Below are 25544 nucleotides of genomic sequence, written 5' to 3'. Positions count from 1 at the left end.
ATTCATCATTACAACTTTTTTAAATTTTAATACAAAATATAATAAACAATTCAACTTTTTTAAATCTAAAAAATAATAATAATAATAATAAATAATATTTTAATAATATTTTATCATCTCAATTTAACTTAACTCAATTTACTTTAAAATCCAAACGCACTATATATCACCGGACTCAAGATTCATATCAGACACACATCCAAACAGACAAAACCCCTCCCTCTCTCTCTCTCTCTGTAGTTCATAAATGCAGTGTCAGAAACAAGCATCATCCTAAAGTACTGCAACAGAACATGAGCAGCTTTCTCTTTCTCTCTGTGCCTCTCTCTTCATGCATAAAAAAAAGGTATGAAATCAGCGTCCAGATTCAAAACACCCTCTGCAAAATATTTAGTATTTTCATTCAGGCACCAAAACCTACGTGTTTAGGCTCTTGCCTTTCATTGACTATCCTCATCTTCATAGCTCAGACTCCAAGTCATACCCATTGGACAGTCCAAACCAACCATAAGTGTAAAGAATACAGGCAAATTGAGGAAAAGAAAACAGACCCAATTAAAACAGAAAAAAAAAAAAAAAAAAAAAACATAAACAAAAAAAAAAAACAAAAGCATCAGATCCTCCTTTTTCTTTTTTCCCATCCCGAGCGACACTACTCGAGCTTCCTTTCATAACCCCATTTAGTAGTGGCCTTTTCACATAGATTCAGGCAGAAAGTTCTAATTTGTTTCTTTAGTTCCTAGGGGTTTGAGCTAGCTGGAAGTTTCCATGCACCATCTCTGGGTGATCTTGAGCGTGAAGCAGATCATCATGGGTCTGATCAGAAAAGAGTTAACATGCTTCTCTATTCTACTTCTGGTTCTGTTACTCCTACAAATTATATCATCTTTTGTTGATGGGTCAACCACATTCGGAAACTTCAAAACTGGGTCTGCCTCTAAGCTGAGAAATGATAAATCCACACGTGCCTTTGGAAGAGATAAAGATGAAGATGGTGATGATCAAGCTCATGTTTTTGGCGATGAAAAGAGGAAAGTCTACCCTGGCCCAAATCCTTTACATAATCGATAAGTAGATAGAAAAAAATTGGATCTCTTTTCACTAATCAATGCAATAAGATGTTTCTTAATATAATTTCCCTTTCTTTGGCTCATTTTTCTCTCTTCTTGATCTCGTTTCAAAATTTTGATGATTGATTTAGTACTGCTAGCTTTATTATTCATAGGGGAGTGTTATGCAATGTCACAACTTGCAGAGAACAAATTTGATTTGATTTTAGAGTTTGCAGTAAATTTGATATATCTGAATTAATATCAAATTATCAATTATTCTAATTTCTTGAAGATTTTTTTTTTTTAATGATATTGGTCATCAATGGAGTTGGTGTAATGACTATTGATGAGCAGTACTATTGGTTATGGTTGTTGGTATGTATTTAGCTAGGGTGGCTATAAAATTAATGATAATGAATTCATTAATGAGGCTTTTTCTTGTTAAGTGGTCAGTTTTGAAAAACAGATAGCTAGAGTACAACAGAGTCAGTTTAAAATAAATACATCTCAGATTTTCATCCATAAACAAATATATATATATATATATATATATATATATAAACAAATCGTGTAATTTATTTATGGATAATACTATTGAGACTGATAATAAATCGATAAAATTTGACCGATAAGTATAAATATATATTTTTTTTTATATATATATTTTTCTTTTTTATTTCAATCATTGTTTATATATCTTTAAATATTTTTAAAAAATAAAAAAATATCACTTCATTAATAGTCATTTCCTTAATTCTTAAGTAAACAAAATAAAAAATTCAATCGACCACTTTTATGAATTCAAGTAGTATTTTCCTTTTATTTATTATTCCAACTCATGTATCACACACTAAGTGTTGGTGTTTAGGTAAAACTTTAGACCGGCCTTTTGTATTAGAAATCTCAATAAAACAAATTAAAGATGTGGCAAGAATCATGTTAATTACGTACCAAGAGAAGTAGGAGGATTCAACTCATGTCAAATTCGGAGTTGGAAAATGGAAATAATGGAACTCTTTGACAACCATATCATCATAATACACAATTAAAACTGTTACCTTTCCTTCTTTGTGTTTTATAAACAAAGTATGGTCTGAATTACTTTGCTTATAACCGAATGCCTTCATTGTGCTCTTGGTGACTGTTTCTATCCGTATAATGACTTCTTCAATTTACAAATTTTAGTTCTACATGAGGAACTATGTTTAACTCTAGGTAGAAAATCCATGTAAACCTCTTTCTCTAAATCTCCATCGAGAAACACATTTTTTATATCAAATTGTTGCAGAGGCCAATCCTGATTAGCTGCTATGGATATGAGAATGCGAATTGTGTTAATCTTGGCCACTGGTGCAAAAGTCTCTTGATAATTCAAACCGAACTTTTGTGTATACCCTTTTGCAACTAATCTCGCTTTATTCCTATCAATACTGCCATCTACTTTAAGTTTCACTATGAACACCCATCAACATCCAATTGTTTTCTTTCCTTTGGGCAAAGGGACAAGTTCCCAAGTGTCATTCTTCTGTAGGGCCTCCATTTCCTCATTCATTGCCTTTGTCCATTTTGGATCAGCTAATGCATCCTGCACACTACTAGGAATAGATACAGTGGATAGTTGATTAACAGTAAATGCATACGATTGAGACAATCTATGGGAAGACACATGGTTGCTAATTGGGTACTTGGTCTTGGCTTTCAGATCAGGTTCATATTGTTTCTTGGGAACTCCCTTATTTGATCTTTGTGAATACTTGAGAGCAATACATTCTTCAGAATCATGTATTTCGTTAGACTCATCAATACTAGGATTCGAAGTTACCTGAGGAAGAACATTCTGGGTTGATTCTTCAGTTGATGATGTAGATATAGGCAACTCTAAAGGCATTGATGACTCTGCCATATCGGGTGCATCTGCAGTCATTTCTGGTTGCACTAACACATCACTCTAAATTTCAGGAATACTCTCATAGCCTTGTTGACCACCATTTTCGAGCCATTCATTCACTTCTTCTAACTCTATAAATTCATCTCCTCCTCCACCTCCTTGTAAAACATTCTCTTCAGTATATCTCTCCCCGTGAAGAGAAGGTCCAGAAAACCCCCTTGAGTAATAAGGTTTTGTTTCACGAAAAGAAGCATCCAAAGTGACATGTAGTTTCCGGGTTTGAGGATCATAACACCTATATCCTTTTTAAAACTCATAATAGCCAACAAACACACATCGTTTTGCACATAGATCAAGTTTATTTCTCAGGCTCTTTGGAATGTGAACATAGACAATACAACCAAAGACTTGTGGTTCAAGACTTGGAAAGTGAGGAATTGAAAGTAAGGATTGCATTTTTTTTTCTTGGGGGGAGGGGGGGGGTATGAAAGTTGATAACTCGAGAGGGTGTTCGATTAATTAGATAAGCAGCGGATTTCATAGCTTTTCCCCAATAAAACCGAGGCATATTCATGCCAAAAAGAGAGGCACAAACCACTATCAGCAATTGTCTATTTTTCCTCTCCGCCAATCCATTTTGCTACGGAGTATAGGTGCAAGAGGTTTGATGACGAATGCCAAGATGTCTCAGAAATTTGCCAAAAGATGTATCGACATAGTCAGTACCATTGTAGGATTGTAGAACACGAATCTGTTTTTGGTACTGGGTGCTAACCATATTATGAAATTCCTGAAATGCTGTGTATACATCACCCTTTTTGTTAAGCAAAGACACCCAAGTCATTCTAGTGCATTCATCAATAAATGTAACAAAGTAACGGGCTTTAGAAATAGAAGGGATTTTGTAGGACCCCAAACATTAGAGTGAATAACTGTAAAAGGGACTGAACTTTTATTCAAACTTGGTAAATATGGAATACGATGGCTCTTGGACAATTCACAAGTGTCACACTTGAAATCTAAATCATTCACAGCTGAAAAAAAAATGTGGGTTTTAAATTCCTTAGATAACCAAAAGAAATGTGTCCTAGTCTCTGGTGCCACAACCATATGGTTGCTCGAGCTGTCTCTTTGCTACTAGTTTGATTTGCCTGATTGAATTTTGGCCCCCCATTTTCTATCAACTCCAAGTAGTAGAGTTTACCTCTTCTAACACCATAACCAATAATCTTCCGAGTCAGAATGTCCTGAAAAACATAAAATGAGGGCCAAAAAGTTATAGTGCAAGCGAGGGTGGAGGTGATTTGGCCTACAGATAACAAATTATATTCAAGGGAAGGAACAACAAGAACCCTATTATATATTTTATTTTCTATGTTCTATATTATAGATTTAATTAGTTTTTTTGATCGGCATTAAACTTTGTTGGCCTAGCAATAGGGAAGGGATTTTCATTCCTAGAGTTTTCTCTCGAACTCTAGATCTTATATATTGTGTGTCTATCCCATTTCTACTTTAGGTACTAGGAAATTCAGACACGCAAGGAAGCATCCTTCTATATTTTGCTAAAATGACAAGATACGAACAACAAAAATAACAATCAATGGTCAATTGCCTTTCTCTATTACAACAAATAATAATCATTTGGTAAACCATGTTTAAAATCAGTAATTTCTCTATTATTAGCGAGGTTGAGTAGATATTAAACCTTACTCTATTATAAGATTTAGTGGATGAGAACTCATATACATACCAAAGAGTATATACATCTTTTCAATGTGTATTTCTTTTTTTCTTTTTAGGGTTGCAATATGCCTCTAACCGGTACATTTCATCCTATCTACCTCTCGTTTCCGCCCCTAGCGGGTTGCCATGCAATATCACCTCTGCCCTTGGCCCCCACCCCTACCATCGTCCTAAGTCGACTTTCCCTACCCTCGCCCTATGGCGGATGTGCATGGTGTTGAAATCGCTTGTCCTTGTCCCCAAATCATAATCAATCTAGATTAACAAAAGTTAAATATAAAAATCAAGATCAAACCAAATCAAACACATACCAAAACTAGATCAAGCAAAAATGAAAAAAGACATAGTACCTTTACTTAAGAACTGAAGTAGCCATTTGAAGCATATTTGTTTCTCATATTTACATACAAACAAATCTCACTATGAGATCTACGTACTTTTTTAAAATCAACTCAAAAATCTTAATTCAAACCATCTTAACACCATTCACAAAAAATTTAAAATTTTCATCTCATCTCATTCTTTAAACGAGTCTTAAGAATATATCAGATAATTTATAAATAATAATAAAAATAATAATAAACAATAATAAAATAATTTAAAAATATTTAAGAAGAGTTTTCAAATATACTGTAATATGGTTGGTGTCATTGTGTACCAGATAGGCATATGATCCATGCTCTTTGCAAAAATAGTTAACAGTATACAAAGGAAAAATCCGGAAACAATTTATATTCCTGACCCAAGATTGATATCAGACACAGATCAAAACTCCAAACCCCCCACCCCTCCCTTCTGTCTCTCTCCCTCTCTGTAGTTCATAAATGCAACGTCAGAAACAAGCACCATCTTAAAGTACTGCAACAGAACATGGGCAGCTTTGTTATGAAATCAGCGTCCAAGATTCCAAACACCCTCTGCAAAATATTTATTTTCTGACTATCCTCATTTTCATAGCTCAGACTCCCAGGTCATATCCATTGGACAGTCCAAACCATAAGTCCAAAGAATACAGGCAAATTGAGGAAAAGAAAAATACCCAATTAAAACAGAAAAAAAAAGCATCAGATCCTTCTTTTTCTTTTTTCCCATCCCAAGCAACACTACTTCAGCTTCCTTTCATAGCCTCTTTTAGTAGTGGCCTTTTCACATAGATTCAGACAGAAAGTTCTTTGTTTCTTTAGTTCCTAGGGATTTGAGCTAGCCGGAAGTTTCCATGCACCATCTCTGGGTGATCTTGAGCGTGAAGCAGATCATCATGGGTCTGATCAGAAAAGAGTTAACATGCTTCTCTATTCTATTTCTGGTGTTGTTACTCCTACAAATATCATCTTCTGTTGATGGGTCAGCCACATTCGGAACCTTCAAAACTGGGTCTGCCTCTAAGCTGAGAAATGATAAATCCAAAGGTACTGCCTTTGGAAGAGATAAAGATGAAGATGGTGATCAAGCTCGTGTTTTTGGCGATGAAAAGAGGAAAGTCTATACAGGCCCAAATCCTTTACATAATCGATAAGTGGATAGAAAAAACTTGGATCTCTTCTTCGCTGATCAATGCAAGCAATAAGATGTTTCTTAATATAATTTCCCTTTCTTTGGCTCATTTTTCTCTCTTCATGATCTCTTTTCAAAATTTTGATGATTGATTTAGTACTGCTAGCTTTATTATTCATAGGGGAGTGTTATGCAATGTCACAACTGCAGAGAACAAATTTGATTTGATTTTAGAGTTTGCAGTAAATTTGATAAATCTAAATTAATATCAATTATTCTAATTTCTTGAAGATTTTTTTTTTTTTAATGATATTGGTCATTAATGGAGTTGGTGTAATGACTATTGATGAGCAGTACTGTTGGTTATGGTCGTTGGTATGTATTTAGCTAGGGTAGCTATAAAATTAATGATAATGAATTCATTAACGAGGCTGTCATTTTCTTGTTAAGTGGTCAGTTTAAAATAAATACATATAAGATTTTCATCCATAAATATAAATATAAATATATATATATATATAAACCAATTGTGTAATTTATTTATTATTCCAACTCATGTATCACACATTAAGTGTTGGTGTTTAGGTAAAACTTTAGACCGGCCTTTTGTATTAGAAATCTCAATAAAACAAATTAAAGATGTGGCAAGAATCGTGTTAATTACGTACCAACAGAAGTAGGAGGATTCAACTCATGTCAAATTCGGAGTTGGAAAATGGAAATAATGGAACTCTTTGAGAACAATAGCACCGGGCCAAAAATGCAATTAAGAATCTTCCATAATTTGGGGGCATATCATAGTATTAATTTGATCATAACTTTAGTTACGGGTATATATAAATCATTAATTGTTTTTCCATCCGTTCATGCAATTTAGAATATTATTATTTTCGTATTCTGAAAAGATTTTGTTTGTTATTGGATGATTTTTTAAAATTGGATTTTAATATAATATATGCATTTCGGTTTTATGAATTAATTGGAATTTTATTTGTTTTCTAGTAACAAAATTTGAAAATTGCCGATTTTCACTAAGCTATATAAGCCTTGCAGCTAGCTTCTGTATGCATAACTTGCCACTTCAAACTTTCATAATATTTGAATATAATATAGTCTGAGATCTTTATTTTTATTTTATGTCTGGTTATGGGTATTTAGATTAATTTTTGTCCACTCAAATACTCCGACACATAATTTATTTTATTATATGTATAAACAGAAAATTATTAATACTTTTTTCTATACACTGGCGTGGCATATATGGTTGGTGTGTTAACTCCAACGGATTGGCTCAAGTGGACAAGGTATTGGGGTATTACTCTTTTTACGGTCTAAGATTTAATATCTCATGAGTGCAAACAATCATTTGAAACTATACTTTCTGGTAAAAGCCAATGCCTTGAACCTTGAAGGAGTGGGTCCGAAGTTTCAGACCCTGTCTTGGAGAGGTTCTTTGACGTAAAAAAAATATATATATGATTGGTGTGTTTATAAAAAAATTTCGAAATAAATTTATCATGGATAATGATACATTATTATAATTTTTTTACAATCCATTTTACATTAATCAACCATTACAAATATGTCACTTTAATAAAAATAAATTTCAACTTTATAAACCTATCATTGGTTTAAAATATAATTATAATAAAATCCAAGTTAATTATTAATTTTATTTATTATTATCAAAATTTGACAACTTTCAAACCCAAGCCCAAACAGGCCCACCTCTTCTTGGAACTATTATAGTTTGGGTGCCAACTTACTGCGGCTGAAGGACTGCTGCCTTTGGGATCAAAATGGCACATGATCATGAGATTTTACTAGCCCAATGGAACCATAGCAAGCAAATGAAAATTAAACACGTGAAATACCTGTTTCTCTCCACAAATAAGCCCACATAAGTGAAAAGATTAAATATAAAGTACCTCGAGTGATTTGACTTTCAGATAAATTGGGCAATTATAATTTCTTTTCTAAATATCATTTAAATACAATCACATTTAAATTAACCATCACAACTTTTTCAAATGGATAATGCTAATCCTCCCGCTGGCATTTTTTTTTTACTTCATGATTAAAGAAGCATTTTTTAATGATGTTGTGATTTAAAAAAAATATTTAAAAGTGTTAAAAAATACATGTAAAAAAAAGGAAAAAAAAAACTAAAATAACTAGCGGAAACCAGTCGTGGTTGTAGTGCTACCCTAAAATTAAGAAAAATAACACTCTCACCACTGGTTTTTACAGTTAGATTTTGCTGCTGGAATTTTTTATTTTTCTTTTTACTTAATGATTAAGAAAGTATTTTTTAATAATACTGTATTTTTTATTTTTTTAAAAAATATTTAAAAGTGTAAAAAAATACATGTAAAAAAGACAACAAAAAAGAAAAAGACCAATTATGCCTAGCGGGAGCAGACGTAGCAAAAAAAAAAAAAAACTCAACTTTTAAATTTCAAAATAAAAATAATATTTTAAATACTTAACTCAAACTATCTTACTACTATTCAAAAATCATCTTAATACTATTTATAAAATCTTTATCTCATCTCATTCCCTAAACATCCCTTTAAAATAGTCTCTTGAGTCGGAATCGAAATTCAAAGTTCAACAAGACTCCAGGCTACCAACTCCAATTCCGCTAGGTATACTTAATATATTTTATATTTTAACATAAATGATAGAAGGTTGAGTAATCTAACAGTTGAGACAATTTTTGCAAACTACATTATCAACATTCAAGCCCCCACGAGTCCATTTTGGTCCACCTATATATCCATGTCTTTCATCTAACCCTAGCTATGCCTTTCGTTCTCCTCAACTGCTTTGTTTTCTCTCTTTAATTCCTCTGCTTCTTTGTTCTCTCTCTCAACCACGTACATATTCTCTTTCTTTTTTTGAGTCTCTCATTCTTGTCTTCTTCATCCTGTATTTAACTCTTATTATTGTCTAGGCATGGGGTGCAGATACGAGCCAACTGAACTTTTCATTGAAAATTCAAAGGAGAGAGTGAGAGAGAAGCTATATATGGGGTTCTAATTATTGCCTTGATTTTATATGTTGTATTTGAAATCTATGAGATTCTTGTTGTTTTTAGTAGTATATAAATTCCTTAATCTTTGTTTGGATGAAGGGAAAGTGCAAGTTGAAAAAAAAAATCCAACTCCGGATGGGAACTCCGACTTCGTTCCTATACCGAGCAAGCAAAACGGAACTGGAGTTAGATTTTGACTCTTATTGGAGTTGGAACTCGGAGTTGAGGAATCCGACTCCGTCGGAGTCAAAGTCGGAGCCCTTGACTTTTCTCCGTCGGAATTGGAGCCCACCCTTAATAAATCTCTTCAACAATTTTTTATTATGCCCTAAATTTAAGAAATACTTAAAAATATGGCAATCCTAAACTAATTAGTAAATAAATGTCAAGGGCTATATATTTATTATACATAAATGACTTCTTAGTCACAATGACCAAACCATTTTACGTTTTGTACTTGATAAATATTTAAAAAAAAATGTTGAAAAACAATCCAATTATACGGTGTAATCTTTTTTGAAAAATGGTTTCAAATATTAGTTTAGCACCTCAACTTTAGTATTTTTATTATTTTGGATTCATATAATATTCCCTATATATCAAATTTCTTAATTAATAAATGATGATCAAACTCCAAGAATTAATTTGAACTAGCTAGGCTTTTAGAAAATATAACGACAAATATATATATAATAACAAAAGCCTTGGAAATCAATCCTATATATAGAACAAGTACCTATACTTATTGAGTACACGGAAAATAAAAAGATGATCAATCCAAATCAAGCCACAGCTTCTAAATACATTATACAACTATATATATATATATATAATATTGCTAGCTAGCTACTCTCCATTTTACAAATAATATCACTAGCTAGCTAATTAATAGTCACTTCATCAATTTTCAGTTCCCCACGCATACCTAGTGAAAGGTAAACTCACACTGCTTACATTCTATTCCCATACCTTCAAAAGGTTTGTTGCAAATGTCACACGGAGGGGAGAACTGAGTCTTCCGAACAAAAGTGAGGGGATGTTGGTGACACGTGTCTACAAAAGTGAATCCACATTTAATGTATGGATACTTTCCGAGAATGCAGTGGGTATGAGCGGCAAAATCGCATTCCCTACAATAATAAAACCATTGCTTTGGGTTTCTTTCTTTCTCGCAAATAAAACAATAATATTCTCCAGAATCGTCTTCTACACTATAAGTAAGTTTGAGGAGATGTCTGTCATATTCATCATACTTAACTACGACCGGAAGAATTGCACATTCAAAACCCAACGCAAAATTGCATTTAGATTCAATGCATACAAATTTACCGATGGTATTCTTCGCGCTATCGCAACCATTGCATTTTTCATCAAAAGGCCTCCTAGCAAGGCGAAGGGAGTGTTGATGACCTTCATGTTTAATGATGTTGGGAATCGAAGAGCACTGAATGTCAAGATCGTAGTAACACTCATCACACCTATACCGGTAGCCATGGCGAAGATGCTTACAAGCCCTACAAATGAAGGTCCCACCATGAATGTATTTGTTAGCAAACGAGTAGAGAGTGAGCGGGTGTCGGTGAAGTAAATGTCGCTTCTTTCTGGGTAGATTACCGCATGTATCATGGATGAATATGTTGCATTTCCCACTACATGTAGCACAAGTGTAAAATATTGAGCCCGAGATTAATTGCATACACACCTCACAAAACTTGTCATCCTCGAGTTTCTTATCAGTACTGAGGATGAATTTATGTTCCCCCACAAAGGGATGTTCATCTTCGAGAATGTCCCAAGTCCCAGCTTCATCCTCTTCTGGGGTAACATTAGTTGCAGAATCAACCGACATGTACTTGAGATTTACACTCGAGTCTAAATTGTCAAATTGCTGAAGCACATTCATTTTTGCACAATTCAAGTGGGCCACGAAACCACATTCTTTACAATAATAAGCCCCATACTTCGTGTTGACCGTTTTATAACAGAGTTGACAGAGTACTGGATCATCTTGCTCCTTGACTTGATTATCAAGACAAAATATTAGAGTGAGGAAGTGATCTTTGTGTGCTCCAATTTTAATGGTGCATGCTAATCGAGCACAGAATATATCAACCAAGAGTTGACAGATGCTACATACACGGGCGCCACCTTTGTCATCCACACCGCAGATATCACAAGTGAACTGAATCTGCTTGAAGATTGGAACGAATACGTGTTGGTGACCGTCCTCAGCACTGGATTGCCAGTTGGAAGCGCATTTGATGTCAAGGTCGAAATCGCACTCACCGCAATGGTAGAAGAAACAACTTTTGGAAGCTGACTTACAGCAGCCATCACAGGCTCTATTCTCCGAAGCTATGAGAACGAGAGGGTGTTTTGGGTGTACGGGGTGCTGTATCTCCTGTTGCAGTTCAGTACAAGATTTATGAAGGAAAAAGCTACAGTACCAAGAGCATTTGTAGGCGGCATCCGAGATGGGTTCTTCACACCCTCTGCAAACAATTACTTCATTCTCGCTTATGCCTTCTATAAATACTAAGGGATGCATGTGGCTGAAATGTTGGATCTCCATCCCTTTCTCTTGTAAGGGTTGGCCGGGATCAGATAAAAATAAAAGGGTTAAATATAAATGGCTTCGGTTTACCGATTACAGAAAGATATTCTTCAGAAAAGGGAAAGAGATAGAGATATATAGTAAAGTTGGAGGAGATGGTCTCTTACCTCAATTTGTATGACTCCCAGCGTAGGTACTAAAGATCAAAAGAATCCTTTTCAAACAACCCCGCAATTCAAAGTACTAACTCAGCAATCAACTATTCCACAAAACAATTAAAGGGCAGAAGGTGCAGATGTAGAGTCTTACAGAGAGAAATTCAAGCCAGAGAAGCAAATAAACGCAGCAAAAATATCGACGGTGAGAATTTTGCAAGAGAATATTGTAGTCTCTCCAACTCTTTTCAGCTTTCACTGCTAAGTACTAGCCCTCCGATCCGACTAACAGTGCATAGAAATCCTTAAGCACCGTTAGATTTGGGTGGGTCAAGTCAAATCTAATTCTCTGTGCAACTTGCACGAATAATTACTCAAGTTTTTAAGTAAAAGAGACAAGTATTTTTTTCTCATAATCATAATCGTCAACTATATTTTCATTTCTAACAAGCTGCCAGGGCAATTAAGGATTTAATTAACATTAATTAGAGGACCACTTGTGTATATCACTTTGTTATTTTAGTGTATATCACTTAGTTAAATGCATAAGAGGAGTTATTTTATTAAATATATAAGCTTTGCTTATTTTAAGACATGGTCAAAGTAGTTCTGCAGGGTCATGTTTAAATACTTATTTTATTTTAGTGTATATCACTTTGTTAATACCACATTAGATGTGAAATTATTTCGTAAAACTGACATTATGCGAACCACTTGTGTAAAAGGCTTTGAAGACGTACTTTCAAGATACGTACATGTGATACTTTCATATTATCAATTAAAATCGATGCCTCTTAGGTAATTTTAATTACATAAGATATAACATATAGTGATAGAATGGTGGTACCAAATCATCCACATGATTCTCTAATATATATTTTTTTCTGATCAATTCTCTAATAATTAATTGTCATTCCACAATATATAATGTTTTGAGAATTGGTAGGTAAACGTCTCTTTACAGTACTACGTGTGCTTTGTCATAATTGTTGTTAATATAAAGAAGGGTGAAGAAAACAAGAAGAAACAAACAAGACCGGCCTTGTTAAATGAACACAAGGGATGTCATAATCATAATCGTCAACTATATTTCATTTCTAACAAGCTAGCCAGGGTAATTAAGGATTTAATTAACATTAATTAGAGTACCCATTGCAAGATCGACAAATAACATAAAGCCTCTTATGCACTTAAACAAAGTGATATACACTAAAATAAAATAAAATTGGCATTTAAACATGACCCTGCCGAACTACTTTGACCATGTCTTAAAATAAGCAAAGCTTATATATTTAATAAAATAACTACTCTTATGCATTTAACTAAGTGATATACTCGAAAATAAATTAAATGTTTTCAAAAAGACCGTTCACCCCGCCCGACCCGACCCAAATACAAAATAAATTGTTACTTTAAGACCAGTACCATATCTTAAAAGAGAAGTGTTTTAATCACAAAAATACTTTATAAAAATAAATCCACAATTAGAGATAAAAATAACATCACCAATTAATTATCAAGGACAATGTCAAAAGAAATAATTGCACCTAATTACATTTTTCCTAAAAATGGCTTAAAGCCATGAAAGTAGTACTTGTTTCATTACTCTTAAAACCGATTTTGGTCTAGACATCATGGAAAGTTCTCATTTTTTTTTTTTTCCTCTCCAAATTGCATAGACTACCGCTGCTGAAAGTTGTCAAGAACGTCTTCCCAGACCAAACTATATACCCATATATATGCCCTAGTGCAATTGAGCCAAGCCGAGGTTGGTGTGAAGTAAATGTTCCAGTAATTGAGGTGTGCCTGGCTTGTGATTCCGGGGCATGCAGTGATATGAAATCTCTCTATAGATCTGCAGTGTTATTGTGCTTGAAAGGGGTAGGCCAGCCATCTGCCATGCATGCAAAGCTTGATATCTTTGACCAATATGGCCTCCTAACAATCAAGTACAGTTGCAATAACGAACGAAGATGAAGGAAAATCCTCGCATTATCACTGAATTTTTAACACTTCCATCTTGCACGCATTTAGTGGCGCTTCTTACCACCACCCTTTGTTCCTCGATTCTTCTTTCCACGTCCCTTCTTTTTACCCTTAGTAACCACATGGATACTGGAATCACTGTCTCCAAGATGAATTCGTCGGATGTAACAAATGCTTTACATCTAGTACACCATTCCTAAAATGACCTTCACTTGCTTTTAAAACTCTGTCCTCAGGCTTGCGTCTCCCAAAAGATCTTTTAGCACTGTCACCATGCTTGCCTCCCAATTGTCCAAGAATCAATTGCTAAAAGGTACAATAGTTAGTGAAACTACAAAGACTGGTCCTAGTCAGAGGAAGTAATGATACAAAGAACCATAAAAGAAATCAATCACCTCTTGTAGCATCGTCTGCTCTCTTTCCTTTTGTATCTTCATCATTGGTCGTGCAACATTAAGGGGTAGTCTCTGCTTCTTAGAAGACTGTTTCAAAAGTAAGCACCAATTTAAGAAGCTTTAAGATGATGTAATATGACCACAGTATGTGAACTAAAAGTGATAGTAGGAAAATGGCATAGTGTTCCTACCTTCCCACCTAGAGCAATTACTTTCCTGTTCTCCATTTCCTTTCTTTCTTTCCATGTCACATGTGAGGAGCCTGGAAAATAGCATTATATTATACAAAAAAGCTTAATTTTTCAGCTTGAGTGTTCTATTTGAACCAATGTGGCAAAAACTGGAACACCTAATACTGATGCCCATACAGTAACATATAGAGGTGACCAATTGCAGACAACATTTTTCTTTTCAGTAGTTTACATAGGGGTTAATTACATTTTACCCCCTCTAACTTTCACTCAATTCACAATGTACCTCCGAAACTACTAATTGCATCAAAGTGGACCCTCGAACTTTCAAAACTTCCTAATCCCCCTTCCATCTACCAACAATGTTAAATCTAATGGAAATTCTCTGCAAAAATGTAATTTTCATCTAATTTATTATTATTGACCATATAAAATATAAAATAATATATGCTATCAATTAATAATAAATCATTAATCATTAACCATATATAAAATTATTTTATGCCTAAGTTGCAAGCAAGTATGAATAATTTATGTACACAATAAAATCATTTGATATTCATTAACCATATATAAATTAATAAAAAAATTATTTAATGATTTATTTTTTATTATTAATTGATAGTATATATTATTTTATATTTTATATGATCAATAATAATAAATTAGATAAAAATTACATCTTTGCAGTGGATGTTATGCACATGAGCAGCATGTGCAATGAATTTTCGTTAGATTTAATGCTGCTAGTAGACGGAAAAGGGGGGATTGGGAAGTTTTGAAAGTTCGAGAGTCCACTTTGATGCAATTAGTAGTTTCGGAGGCACATGGTGAATTGAGTGAAAGTCCGAGGGGGCAAAGTGTAATTAACCCTTTACATAGCCAAAACCGTCTTTCAAGAACTACAGACAGCAGCCTTAACCCGACTGCCAACACAAAATCAGCTGTCTCCATGAATAAATGTAATCAATAATGGAAATATTATGCCATATTCACCATGGCAGCATGCTAAAACATTAAAATGATTCACTAAACCAACCATAATCAGCTTACAAGATCCTCTTCTAGAAAATTATGGTCATAAATAGAGGGAGGATCCCTTTGCATTAGGTTTGCACAAAATACAGCAGGATGGGAGGCTACAGGCTCTACATCTAGCTTATCTAGATTGTTGAACTAGATATTCGAATGCATAAGATCTTTCTTCTTCTTTTAGTTATCTTACCTGAAAAGTAGTTTTACGTTAAGGTTATTGCCATAAATCCTTTTTGTCCCAAACTTCATAGCATACATAATTCAATTTATATTCTCAGAGTTTGTTTTCAAAAGGATGATAAAGGGAAGATAGGGAAGTTCTCATGTACGCCAAAATAGCAGTTTGGAACAAGAGGCCAGTATATCAATGGCTATAAAACACAAGGCCATAAATTAAGAATGACTTACAAATATCCCTCTTTGCCTTTTTTTCCCTTAAATTGCTCGCGACAAATTTACCATTAGGAACAACAATTAAAATACTCAAAGGATAATTATAAAGGTCTTATAGAACTCTAAGAAGGTCCACCTTGACAGCATTTGTGTAGGGAGACCCGAACCACATCTGGGCCTATAATCCATAAGTACTAGTCAATGGTAGAATTGGAGCCTTTTTAGAATCATTACAAAGGGTAAAAGCTTCTCCCTCCCAAGCAAGATGGGATCCCATACATCATCCACACTCATCAGTTTACAAGATATCACAATCTCCCCGTTTTAAATTCTCAACATCCTCATTGGATCGTTCCATCGTGGGTGGCATGCCTCAAATCCCACACTTCTGCTTGGGATAAGTTTTGATACTGTTTGCAATACTCCAATAAAGGCCCAAGCCACATTTGGGTCTTAACTCCAAAAGGAATAACCAATGGTAATATTAGAGCCCCACCCGAATCATTATAAAGAGCAAGAACTTCTACATAAAGGCAATATGGGATCTCATACACCACCTACGCATTAGTCAGTATGGGGTATTACAACTTGCATTCCTGTCAGCCTTTGAATTTCCTCATAACTTCTCATGGTCCAATCCAGCAAGATCTGACAAGGATTTCTTGAAGTAGTAACCATCACACTTGACACCAAAAAAACACATTGGGAAAGAGTTCTCAAAACTGAACTGTTGATGTTGTTTTTTATATTATCCACAATCAAATGATGAATGCAAAGGCAAATCCTTCAAGTCGTTTAGTCAAATTAATACAGAAAAGTCAAAAGACAAGCCTAATCCCATTTATCTAAACAATTCTGCTACAGGTACCCGTCCTCGGGTACCCGTTGCGGAATCGCTGACGATTAGCCACGTCAGCTTTATATTATATTAAAAAAAAAACAGAGGGGGAAAGGAGCCAATTTCAGAGCGCCAAATTGATTTCTGATCTTAGATTTCAGAAACCAGAGCAAAAACAAACCAGAAACCCAGAAATTCCTGTGGGTTCATCGTTCTCCATCTATCGTTTGTTCCGAAACCTAGAAACCATTTTTCCTGCGGGTTCGTCGTTCTCCATCTATGGTTTGTTCCGAAACCCAGAAACCCACCTCCTCCTTTGTTTTGCCTCACCTGATTGAATCCCTCAGTTTCACCTCAGCAAGGTACACGGGCATGGAACTCCGCACGGAACACAGCAAGCTTCCCAAAAGGGGCGACTTTTTGCTCTCTTATTAAAAATCAAAATTCTCCGGATTCCCTACCTGTACCGACGTGCTCACCTTGATGCGTGTCGGCTGTCCCTCTTCACTTTCGCCTCTCCTCTCTCTGCAAGTCTTTGCCTTTTTTGTTCCACATATCCTGTAGCCTACAGGTGAAATTTAAAGTTGTTGTTTTCCTTGGTTTAGTCAAAATCTTATACCAAACCACGTTGTTCACTTCCAAAAGAGTGGCCTATTTATGTACAGCTATGTTTGTTGGACGCCTTCACTACTTGGGTTTCACTTTGGCCCTCAAAGTTTGAATTTTTGAAGCTGGTTTGTGTTTGTAGTTTTGGACTGGAAGTGGGTTTTGTGTTGTTGTCTGGAACTGAGTTTGGTATAACCAACGTAAGGTTAGTCTCTTCATTTTTGTTTTCATTTCGTTTATTTCTGTTTGGTTTCCGAGGAAACTATGGGAAAAGGAAAGGGGATAAAGCCAAGAGAGCAGTATCAATCTCTCAGCTCAGTCTAATACATTAACTTTTCAGTTTTGCATAAGAATTTTCTTTTACTTTACCTCAGTTTTCTCAGCAATTAAACGCCGAACGCACCGTTTCACTTAAGCTGACGTGGAACCACGGGTACGCGGACGGTACCCCTCCCGTGTGCAAATAGAATTTTTGTTATCTAAAATATTTCAGAGCTCCTCAAACTTTAGCAATACATTCCATCAAATTAATTATACTAGATAGCACATCCAATTGCAGTCCTTCCTAGACCATAAATATCGATTGAATGCCTTTATTCCCAACCCTGTCCTTTATGATCTCTCATAGTTCTCACCATATAAGTAATTTGAGCTCCACTCAAGGCAACCCTATTTCATTAAGATTTTGCCCAACCACAGTAAATTTCCAGTGGTAGAGAAGACAGTCCACTGCCAACCCACTCAATACACATCATGGGCACATCTAGAGATAGTAATATGACTGTTCTCACAATACTTGCAGTACTAATAATAAAAAAAATGATATATATTTCTAAAAGTTACTTCCAAGTGCTATCATATTTTGACATGCATTAATTATTTAATATTTTTTATAAGTAAATTTATCAAAGATACTTATAAAAAAAAAGTAAATTTATCAAAGATAAGCTTCATTAGAAAATTAGTTTATGTATGAAATAATGATACTAAAGGTCAAATTGACTAGAAAATATACAATTTTCAAAGCATTTCTAGTGTCCTGATGGACTAAACATAGAAAAAAAAAAAAAAAAAATTCCATACAGGACAAACCCAAAAGCCTCATCCAAAAGCCTATCTGACGACAATGATAATTCATTTAATGAGGGACCCTGAAGACCATGCAAACACAAACGTGTCTTCTACCCAGTAATTGACTTAAAAACCAATTTTAGTCAACGGGAGATAATCTAAAGTTCCTGTGATGCAATCATGCAAGGATACATGTTTAAGCAGACATTCAGTGCAGGAGTTTTTTTCCCATGTAGTGCATGTTTTTAAAGCATCAACGCAGAAAAATCAACCGCATAACTAAGAAACGTGATTTTTAATAATGGTGGAGCATCCACTCCAAAACTTAAAGATAATTTCAATTCCCTATTTCCACTGCCAAATGTTTTCAACTATAAACCAATTTCTTAAACTAATTTGCACGTCTTCTGAAGTATTCCTAGCCCATTCATAGAGACACCTCCAAATAGCCTTGACCCATTATGCACAACTCATGCTTATATCTCAAGTAAATAGCGAAAATAAACCCACTTCAAGATCTTAAGCTAAAATTAAAAGAACATATAATAGTTCTCCACGAGGCAAATCTAAGGCTAGAGAAAATAATTTGATATGAAGTTGGTGTGGTAAATTAGGATTTAGAACTTTGGGTCTAAAGCAACAAAGTGAAGAAATTAAAAGCGTAAAAGACCTACTGAAAAGCTCAATGTCCTTCATGATCTTCTTGAAGTCCATCTCTTCGTCCATTGCATCCATACCGCCTCTCGAGGATCCTCCTCCATCTGCCACTTTCTTCTTCTTATACATTTTTTCCTTCTTTTCTGTTTACCTTGGGTCCAATGCCCGACTGCGAAGAACGAAAGAAAAACGAAAATTCGAAGGATTTTTAAAAACCCTGAACCCTTGGAAGTCAGAACGGTGCTTGTGGGTCTACCAGATTGAAGGAACAGAGTGCGTCGGTTTGTGTCGGGGTGGCGGGTTAGAGCGTGGAGATTATAGGTTGATGTTAGTCAATCTCTTTATTATTTTTATTTTTTTTTTGTTTTTTCTTAAATGTTAAGAAATATTTTTTTAATATTTAAAAAAAAGTCAATTCAATATATTTTTTAACGAGAAATGATAGTTGCAGTGAATAAGTAAATATTGTGTAATTATTTTTAAAAAAAAAGTGAATAAATAAGAAATTCACATAAAAAAATTACTTTTTTAATAATAAATCTTACTTTTTTTTCAAATCGAACTGTAAGATACTTACGCACTTCATGATTATATATAAAAATTAGATTTTTTTTTTTTGTTTTGGTTTGAGCTTATTATTTGAATTCTACATATTCCTTTAAAGTACCGTTATTTTCTTCATTTTTTTCAAAACTTTTGTAACTTTGTATGAAATCATCTATCTTTGGAATGCTTAAAAAGATTACCGATATTTTTATATTAAAAATGATTTTCTTTATCTTAATCCTTGTTATCTCAATCACATATATTGAATGGGCAGATTTAAATGGATGCTATTTAACCAGTTGAAAGAAAAAACTACTTGAATTATAATACATCATTATGAGTGACTACAAATTAGGGATGGACTCCGACTCCGATGGAGTTGGATTTTTTAGTTTTGAGCTCCAACTCCGATAAGAGTCAAAGTCCAAAAACAATTCCGATTTCGATTTTGAAAGACAACTAACCCTAATTTAGTTTTGCTTGCTCAGTATCAGAACGAAGTTAGATTTCTCATTTGGAGATGAGTTTTTTCTTTCCCAACATGGTAACAAAGAAAGAAAGCTCACTTGGTAGTTTAACAAGTATAGTAAAACCTTGAATATTGCCTTATTTTTGTACTTTTCCAAGATTAATTGGGATAAAGAGTTTGGCTTCCCAAGCAATTACCATCGCTACTTGCTCTTGCCCCCATAATTTGTTAAAACAATCGGTGGATGTATTGACATCTCCCAATTGAATATTAGAGAGTAATACCTCTCATCAAATTTGCTACATTTTATACAAATAATTTTGATAACAATTTAAAGTTTTCAACTACAATCTAAGGTATGGCATGCTTGGATAATGAGACGAAATGAAAATATTGTAAATAATAATAAAATAGTTCAAGTTAAGATGTTTTATTAAGTTTTGAAAAATGAGAGACAAAAAGTTGAAAAAAAATTATAAAATTAAAACATTGTTTGAATATAATTTTTTAATATTATTGTTGTTTTAAAATTTAAAAAAGTTATTCTATTTTTTGTGTTTTGATTGAAAATTTAAAAAAATTGTAATGATTAAATAACGATTAGGTAAAAAAAAATGGAAGACTTGAAATTAAAATGTGTTACGTTTGATTGATGTTCAAAAAGAAAATCATGAGAAATTTTAAGATATCTCATCTCAGTACCCAAACATGGCCTAAGATTATAATAAAAATCGACGCGTCTTCACCCATTAGTAAATTGATCCTACTATTATAGGTGAAAAAATAATATCATGTTATCTCGATGGAAAATGATAATTCCAATATAATTATAATCAATCCCAATCTTTTGACAAACAAAAACTCTCCCAAATGGATGAAGATCACTTTCTATGAAAACTAATTTTATCTTCATCCACTAGAGGTATTGCATGAATCCTTGCTTGTCATGTTTTTTTGGTACAATCTAGGACACCCTACTACAATCCACAACCTAAGAACGAAAAGAGGAGTAATCTCATAATTTTGGTGTTAGTTACTCCCATTTATTTCCCCCATTGGGCCAAACTTCAACATGCTTTTACAAACTATTTCATCTCATCTTAACTCAAAAAATTTCACTACTATTCAAAATGTCTCATCTCATTTCATCTGAACTATGTATCCAAACTGTGCCTTATTAGTGAGTAGCAATCTGCCCTAATTTTAGGATTATGACCTAAGACGCAATATCAATAATAGATGGCAAATATGACAAAGAATAACATTCAAACATTTCAAAATATTAAGTACAAAACTGACAACTGATGTTTCAGAGATGAAATTGCCATTGGAAAATATATTAAAGATCAAAATCGTTAAAACTGTATGCAATATTATATATATATATATATATATAGTATTTTTAATTGATGTAGTAATGAGATGATCAAACGTAGCAAGCACATGCCATTGCAACTTTCGTTAACAGCTGTGACGGTTCATTTACGTTCAGCTGTATACAAACTCATGTTTATTGGAGATCCGCTATTTCAAGTTTTCAATTATTTCTATACATTTTCTTAACAATGACTTTGCCTCCCCGTTCTTCTCCAGCTCAAGCTGATGAAGAAGCTCATCCTTAAACCTTATATCCATCCAATGCATTGATGGAAGGTTTCTGATCAGGTTGGAGATTTCCAAAAGGCACTCCGAAGCAGCAATGTGAACCTAAATTTGGGAGCATGTGAATAAAAAATGCACAAAAACAATCAGAAGTGTTGGAAGCAATGTAAAAGAGTTGCCAATCTTTTGAACATGAAGATCAAAACAGCAAATCTTTTGAGAGAAGTAAAAAAAGGGGAAAAGCATTGTACAGATTTAAATGCAAGGGCAAATGCAAACCAACCTCAGAAATTAACTAATATTCCTTAAATGCTGAAACATCAATCAAGATTCATTGAAAGAAATGTGTATGATTGATTTGCGAAACTTGGGAAATCCAGAAACTTGAGTACTACGAAATCATTATATGAATGTGTCGGGTGAGTTGGTGTTTTGCGTGTTTCACTAACATTGCTTAAGAGAAAAAAAGGTTTACAAAAAACATAGGACATCAATTGAAAATTTTAAACGAAAAGAATTTCCCATTATCGAAGCTAAATATGATGTAGGTGTAGTGCAAGAACCAACCAATACAGATGCATTATTACAAAGCATTGCCTTCTAATCAGAAGAATTGTGAATGCATGTTTTAAATGGTGCATAGTGATGTTGATAATCAAATGAAGTTAAAGTGAACACTCAGAACAATAGTTGCTGCCGTTATTTATCAGTTTTATTTTTCCCGAAATACTATGTTCACTGCATCTTCAGTATCAGGTTCCTCAAGTTCCTCACTTGAAAACCATGTAAGAGACAAGGAGGCACAAGAGATTCTATTAGTCAGGTCCAAGGTTTTCCTCAAAAACTACAAGTCTACAACATGCATAATAAACCTAACAAGAAAATGGATGGCATACCTGGGCAATCTTTACTGTGCTTATGCATTGCACTATCTCAGGTGACACAGAATGAAATAACTGAAACAAGAAGGAAAATAGCGTTCAGACAAGTCATAACAAATGTGTGGTAAATGAAGTGGACTCCGATTACCTCCTGAACTAAAGAAGTAAAGTTGGCATGAAGAGAAGTTCCCTGAGAGTCATCTAAAGCCTTGTGGAGTCTTGAGCAAAGTTCTTTGATTGATGAAAATGCTGATATTTTGACTGTCCATAAAGATACTACACTTTTAGTGAACCAAACCAAGAAAATGAGAGAAATGGCCAAGAAGGATACCTGTCCATGGAGAGCCAGGCGACAGGGAAGTTATGAAGACATGAACTAAATTGTTTTGTTGTTCAACAATATCATTTATTTGTGCCACACGGATGCAAGATGTCATGCAGTCTAATATTTTCTCATGTGGAACAGAAACATCTTCAATTTCATCTGATTCTGCACACAAGCAAGCATGTCAGACCACTAGTATGGTTTTGGACAGGAAATATACACAAGTTACAGATTTAAAGAAACAAAAACAAAAAATTGGCAATTGGCATGATAGCAGGGGAGAAACAACAGTCAAGGCTTAGGCTGCTTTTGTCACTTGGATGATAGCCACGGGAGGATATATTTTCTGGCTGGAGGAAAAGTGTAGGAGGGTGGCAAGACCAACTACTCAAGGTCTCAGAAACTTCCAAGAAAGATACATCCCACTGAGTGCCATAAAGGAAATATATGAATGAGTTGCATCACAAGATCAGGAATTACCAAAAAATAAAAAATAAAAATAAGAATAATGGTACATGACACCATCTTCATTGCCTCCATACCAACAGAAAAGAAAACTGCAAGGTGGATCACGGCACTGCAAGGAAATGTCAATCTAAGGACCTCACAAGGGTTAGACCTTTCTGAAGGCTTAGCAGTGCTTTGACATCTTTATATTAGCACCTTTAAGAAGTAACTAGTAAGAAATGATCTAAAAAAACATAACCTAGAGATGCACATTGTCTAGACCTGGGTAACTAATTGCTTTGTTTTAATTGAGAAAAGCAGAAAGAAGAAAACTGGAGAGAGACGTTAATGCTTCATGTTTGGAATAATCAAGAAAATTAAGATATAGGGAAGAAAAATAACCAAGAACTTTCCACAGGGCACAATTCTCACTTGTTGCGTAGTGGAGAATCAGCAAAAGTATGAATGTCAACCATTCCAATTGCCAATTTTCCAAAGTTAATCCCAAAGGAAAAGAAAGACTCCTTAGTACACCTCTCCAGCTGCCTCACTAGCTTTCTACCTTCTCCATCCTGCTTTTTGCTCATCCATTAATCATTTCTTTCATAGGCATACTAATAGCCAAAGAGCAAACAAATTTCTATTCTAATCATTTCTTTCCTGTGCTTCTCATCCCTTCATAGGCATAGCAATAATCGTTTCTTTCATAGGCATACCAATAACCCAAGAGCAAACAAGCTTCTATTCCAATCATTTCTTTCCTATACTTCTCATCCCTTCCTGCCTTACTTAAATTTCCAAAGACAGCATAAAGGCCTGCCTTTAAAAAATTTAAAGAAAAAAGGAGCATTTTAACATTTTTAACATGACAGTATGGGAGAAAAGTAATTTGATGAATAATATACACGAAAATCCTATAAAGCACTTAAGCCATGGCCGTACTTTTTAAGTACCCCAAAATGAGAAAAGGATGGTTATGTAATCATCCCCTGATCTGGCTCGGGGAGAGCCCAAATTTTCTATTTCTTCAATGGCAGGTAAAAATGAATTCCATTTTAGAGTAGTTGGCAATGTGCAAAAGATGCCCAAAAAGTTGTTAATTTTTTTATTTTTTATTATCAGTAAAAGATAGATATTATATATATGAATGAAATAGGCATAGCCCTTGTACACAGGAAGTATACTAAAAAAGTTGTTAAATTCAATCATGCTTTTCTTATTATTATTTATATCTTCTCTTTCACCTAACACTTAGGATTGAAGAGATATTTATTAGGTTAACAATTAAAGTGAGAATCTATCCACCCATAGTTATTTTTACTTTGGCACAAACATGAGAATTTATCCAGGAAGCAAAACTACCGAAGCCATTTAAAACCACCCCGTCCATATGTATACAACAAACAGGCAAACCTTTAGATAAATCTTAAAACCCTGTTCTTATCTCTAGAAACTTGTGGCGATAATGATGATTTCATCTCATCTCATTAACACTTCCAGGAGCCAATGGTCACATCAACAAACCTCTGAAGGAAAAGCTATTGAGAGGAACTCAATGTCTCCTGGTTAGGCATAAACAATAAAATCATTCAAGAAGGAATGCACAGGAAATTAAGATAGAACCGTAACTGACGTGAATAAAACTTTTTTTGCTCTTGGTTAGGCAGTATCAGCCCCTTCAAGTATATCAAAATCTGACGGAACCATGACCAAGCAAATGTTTTTAATTTCACCTTTTAGATTATCTGGAAGCAGCTAATATCAAAACTAGCTCAAGCGATGAAAAAGCTTCATGCCGTTAAATGAAAATCATGTTTTGGATATGCATAAGGTGGAAGTAATATTCTAAATTTATTTAACAATCAAATCACCCTTGTCAATACTGAGCTCACTTAACATGAATCAACAAATCTGAAAACAGCAATTAAAATTCTCGGATCTAAATGAAAAAAAATAGTATTAATGTGACAAACCTGTTTTAGCAGCATCACTTGCCAAAGTTGCTTGCCCAGCCTTTCTGACAACAGCCAAATTACTCATATCGAATAAAAGAGGAAATACCATATTAAAGAACTCTGGAAGGCTAAAGGCTTTTATAACCTGCCAACAAATACGAGAAGGTGAACTTGTTTATCTTTGCCAATAAAAAATAAACAAGTTCAATCTCAATTTAAAA

At 34.2% G+C, this 25544-nt stretch overlaps 3 protein-coding genes across 7 annotated transcripts in view; all 3 read right to left on the bottom strand.

Annotated features, from left to right (window-relative positions):
* Positions 1-10051: 10051 nt before the first annotated feature.
* LOC121239619 lies at positions 10052-12164 on the bottom strand. 3 transcript variants are annotated; one of them, XM_041136895.1, is made up of 2 exons: positions 12081-12164; positions 10052-12030 (listed from the first exon to the last, which is right to left on the bottom strand). In XM_041136895.1, exon 2 carries the CDS (start codon positions 11787-11789, stop codon positions 10143-10145), a length of 1647 nt encoding a protein of 548 aa, XP_040992829.1. In that variant the 5' UTR covers positions 11790-12030; positions 12081-12164; the 3' UTR covers positions 10052-10142. The 3 variants fall into 3 exon arrangements, with proteins under 3 accessions (XP_040992829.1, XP_040992830.1, XP_040992831.1); XM_041136896.1 differs by having other exon boundaries at positions 10052-11797; positions 11939-12160; XM_041136897.1 differs by lacking the exon at positions 12081-12164 and having other exon boundaries at positions 10052-11791; positions 11939-12008.
* Positions 12165-13721: 1557 nt separating this feature from the next.
* LOC121239620 lies at positions 13722-19402 on the bottom strand. 3 transcript variants are annotated; one of them, XM_041136898.1, is made up of 4 exons: positions 19116-19402; positions 14499-14569; positions 14308-14394; positions 13722-14218 (listed from the first exon to the last, which is right to left on the bottom strand). In XM_041136898.1, the coding sequence occupies exons 1-4, from the start codon at positions 19225-19227 to the stop codon at positions 14048-14050; spliced, it is 441 nt and encodes a 146-aa protein (XP_040992832.1). In that variant the 5' UTR covers positions 19228-19402; the 3' UTR covers positions 13722-14047. The 3 variants fall into 3 exon arrangements, with proteins under 3 accessions (XP_040992832.1, XP_040992833.1, XP_040992834.1); XM_041136899.1 differs by having other exon boundaries at positions 14308-14385; XM_041136900.1 differs by having other exon boundaries at positions 14308-14379.
* Positions 19403-21465: 2063 nt separating this feature from the next.
* The window catches only part of LOC121239618 (proteasome adapter and scaffold protein ECM29), a 57878-nt gene continuing 53799 nt past the window's right edge, over positions 21466-25544 (bottom strand). Inside the window, 5 exon segments of the mRNA XM_041136894.1 lie at positions 21466-21820; positions 22612-22671; positions 22745-22857; positions 22928-23086; positions 25342-25468. Of these exon segments, the coding sequence (XP_040992828.1) occupies positions 21638-21820; positions 22612-22671; positions 22745-22857; positions 22928-23086; positions 25342-25468 (642 nt within the window). The 3' untranslated portion in view covers positions 21466-21637.

This window comes from Juglans microcarpa x Juglans regia, chromosome 7D, assembly GCF_004785595.1.
Source record: "Juglans microcarpa x Juglans regia isolate MS1-56 chromosome 7D, Jm3101_v1.0, whole genome shotgun sequence".
NCBI lineage: Eukaryota > Viridiplantae > Streptophyta > Magnoliopsida > Fagales > Juglandaceae > Juglans > Juglans microcarpa x Juglans regia.
The sequence above is the reverse complement of the archived record's forward strand: the minus strand, read 5'-3'. Positions and strand labels throughout refer to the sequence as shown.

Excerpts from the sequence above, each read along its gene's own strand:
- LOC121239619 (XM_041136895.1), bottom strand. The coding sequence starts at position 11,789 with ATGGAGATCCAACATTTCAGCCACATGCATCCCTTAGTATTTATAGAA.
- LOC121239620 (XM_041136898.1), bottom strand. The coding sequence starts at position 19,227 with ATGTATAAGAAGAAGAAAGTGGCAGATGGAGGAGGATCCTCGAGAGGC. Across the intron at positions 14,395-14,498 it reads TAATTGCTCTAGGTGGGAAG|TCTTCTAAGAAGCAGAGACT; the intron begins GTAGGAACACTA and ends CTTTTGAAACAG. Across the intron at positions 14,219-14,307 it reads AGCAGACGATGCTACAAGAG|CAATTGATTCTTGGACAATT; the intron begins GTGATTGATTTC and ends TGTACCTTTTAG.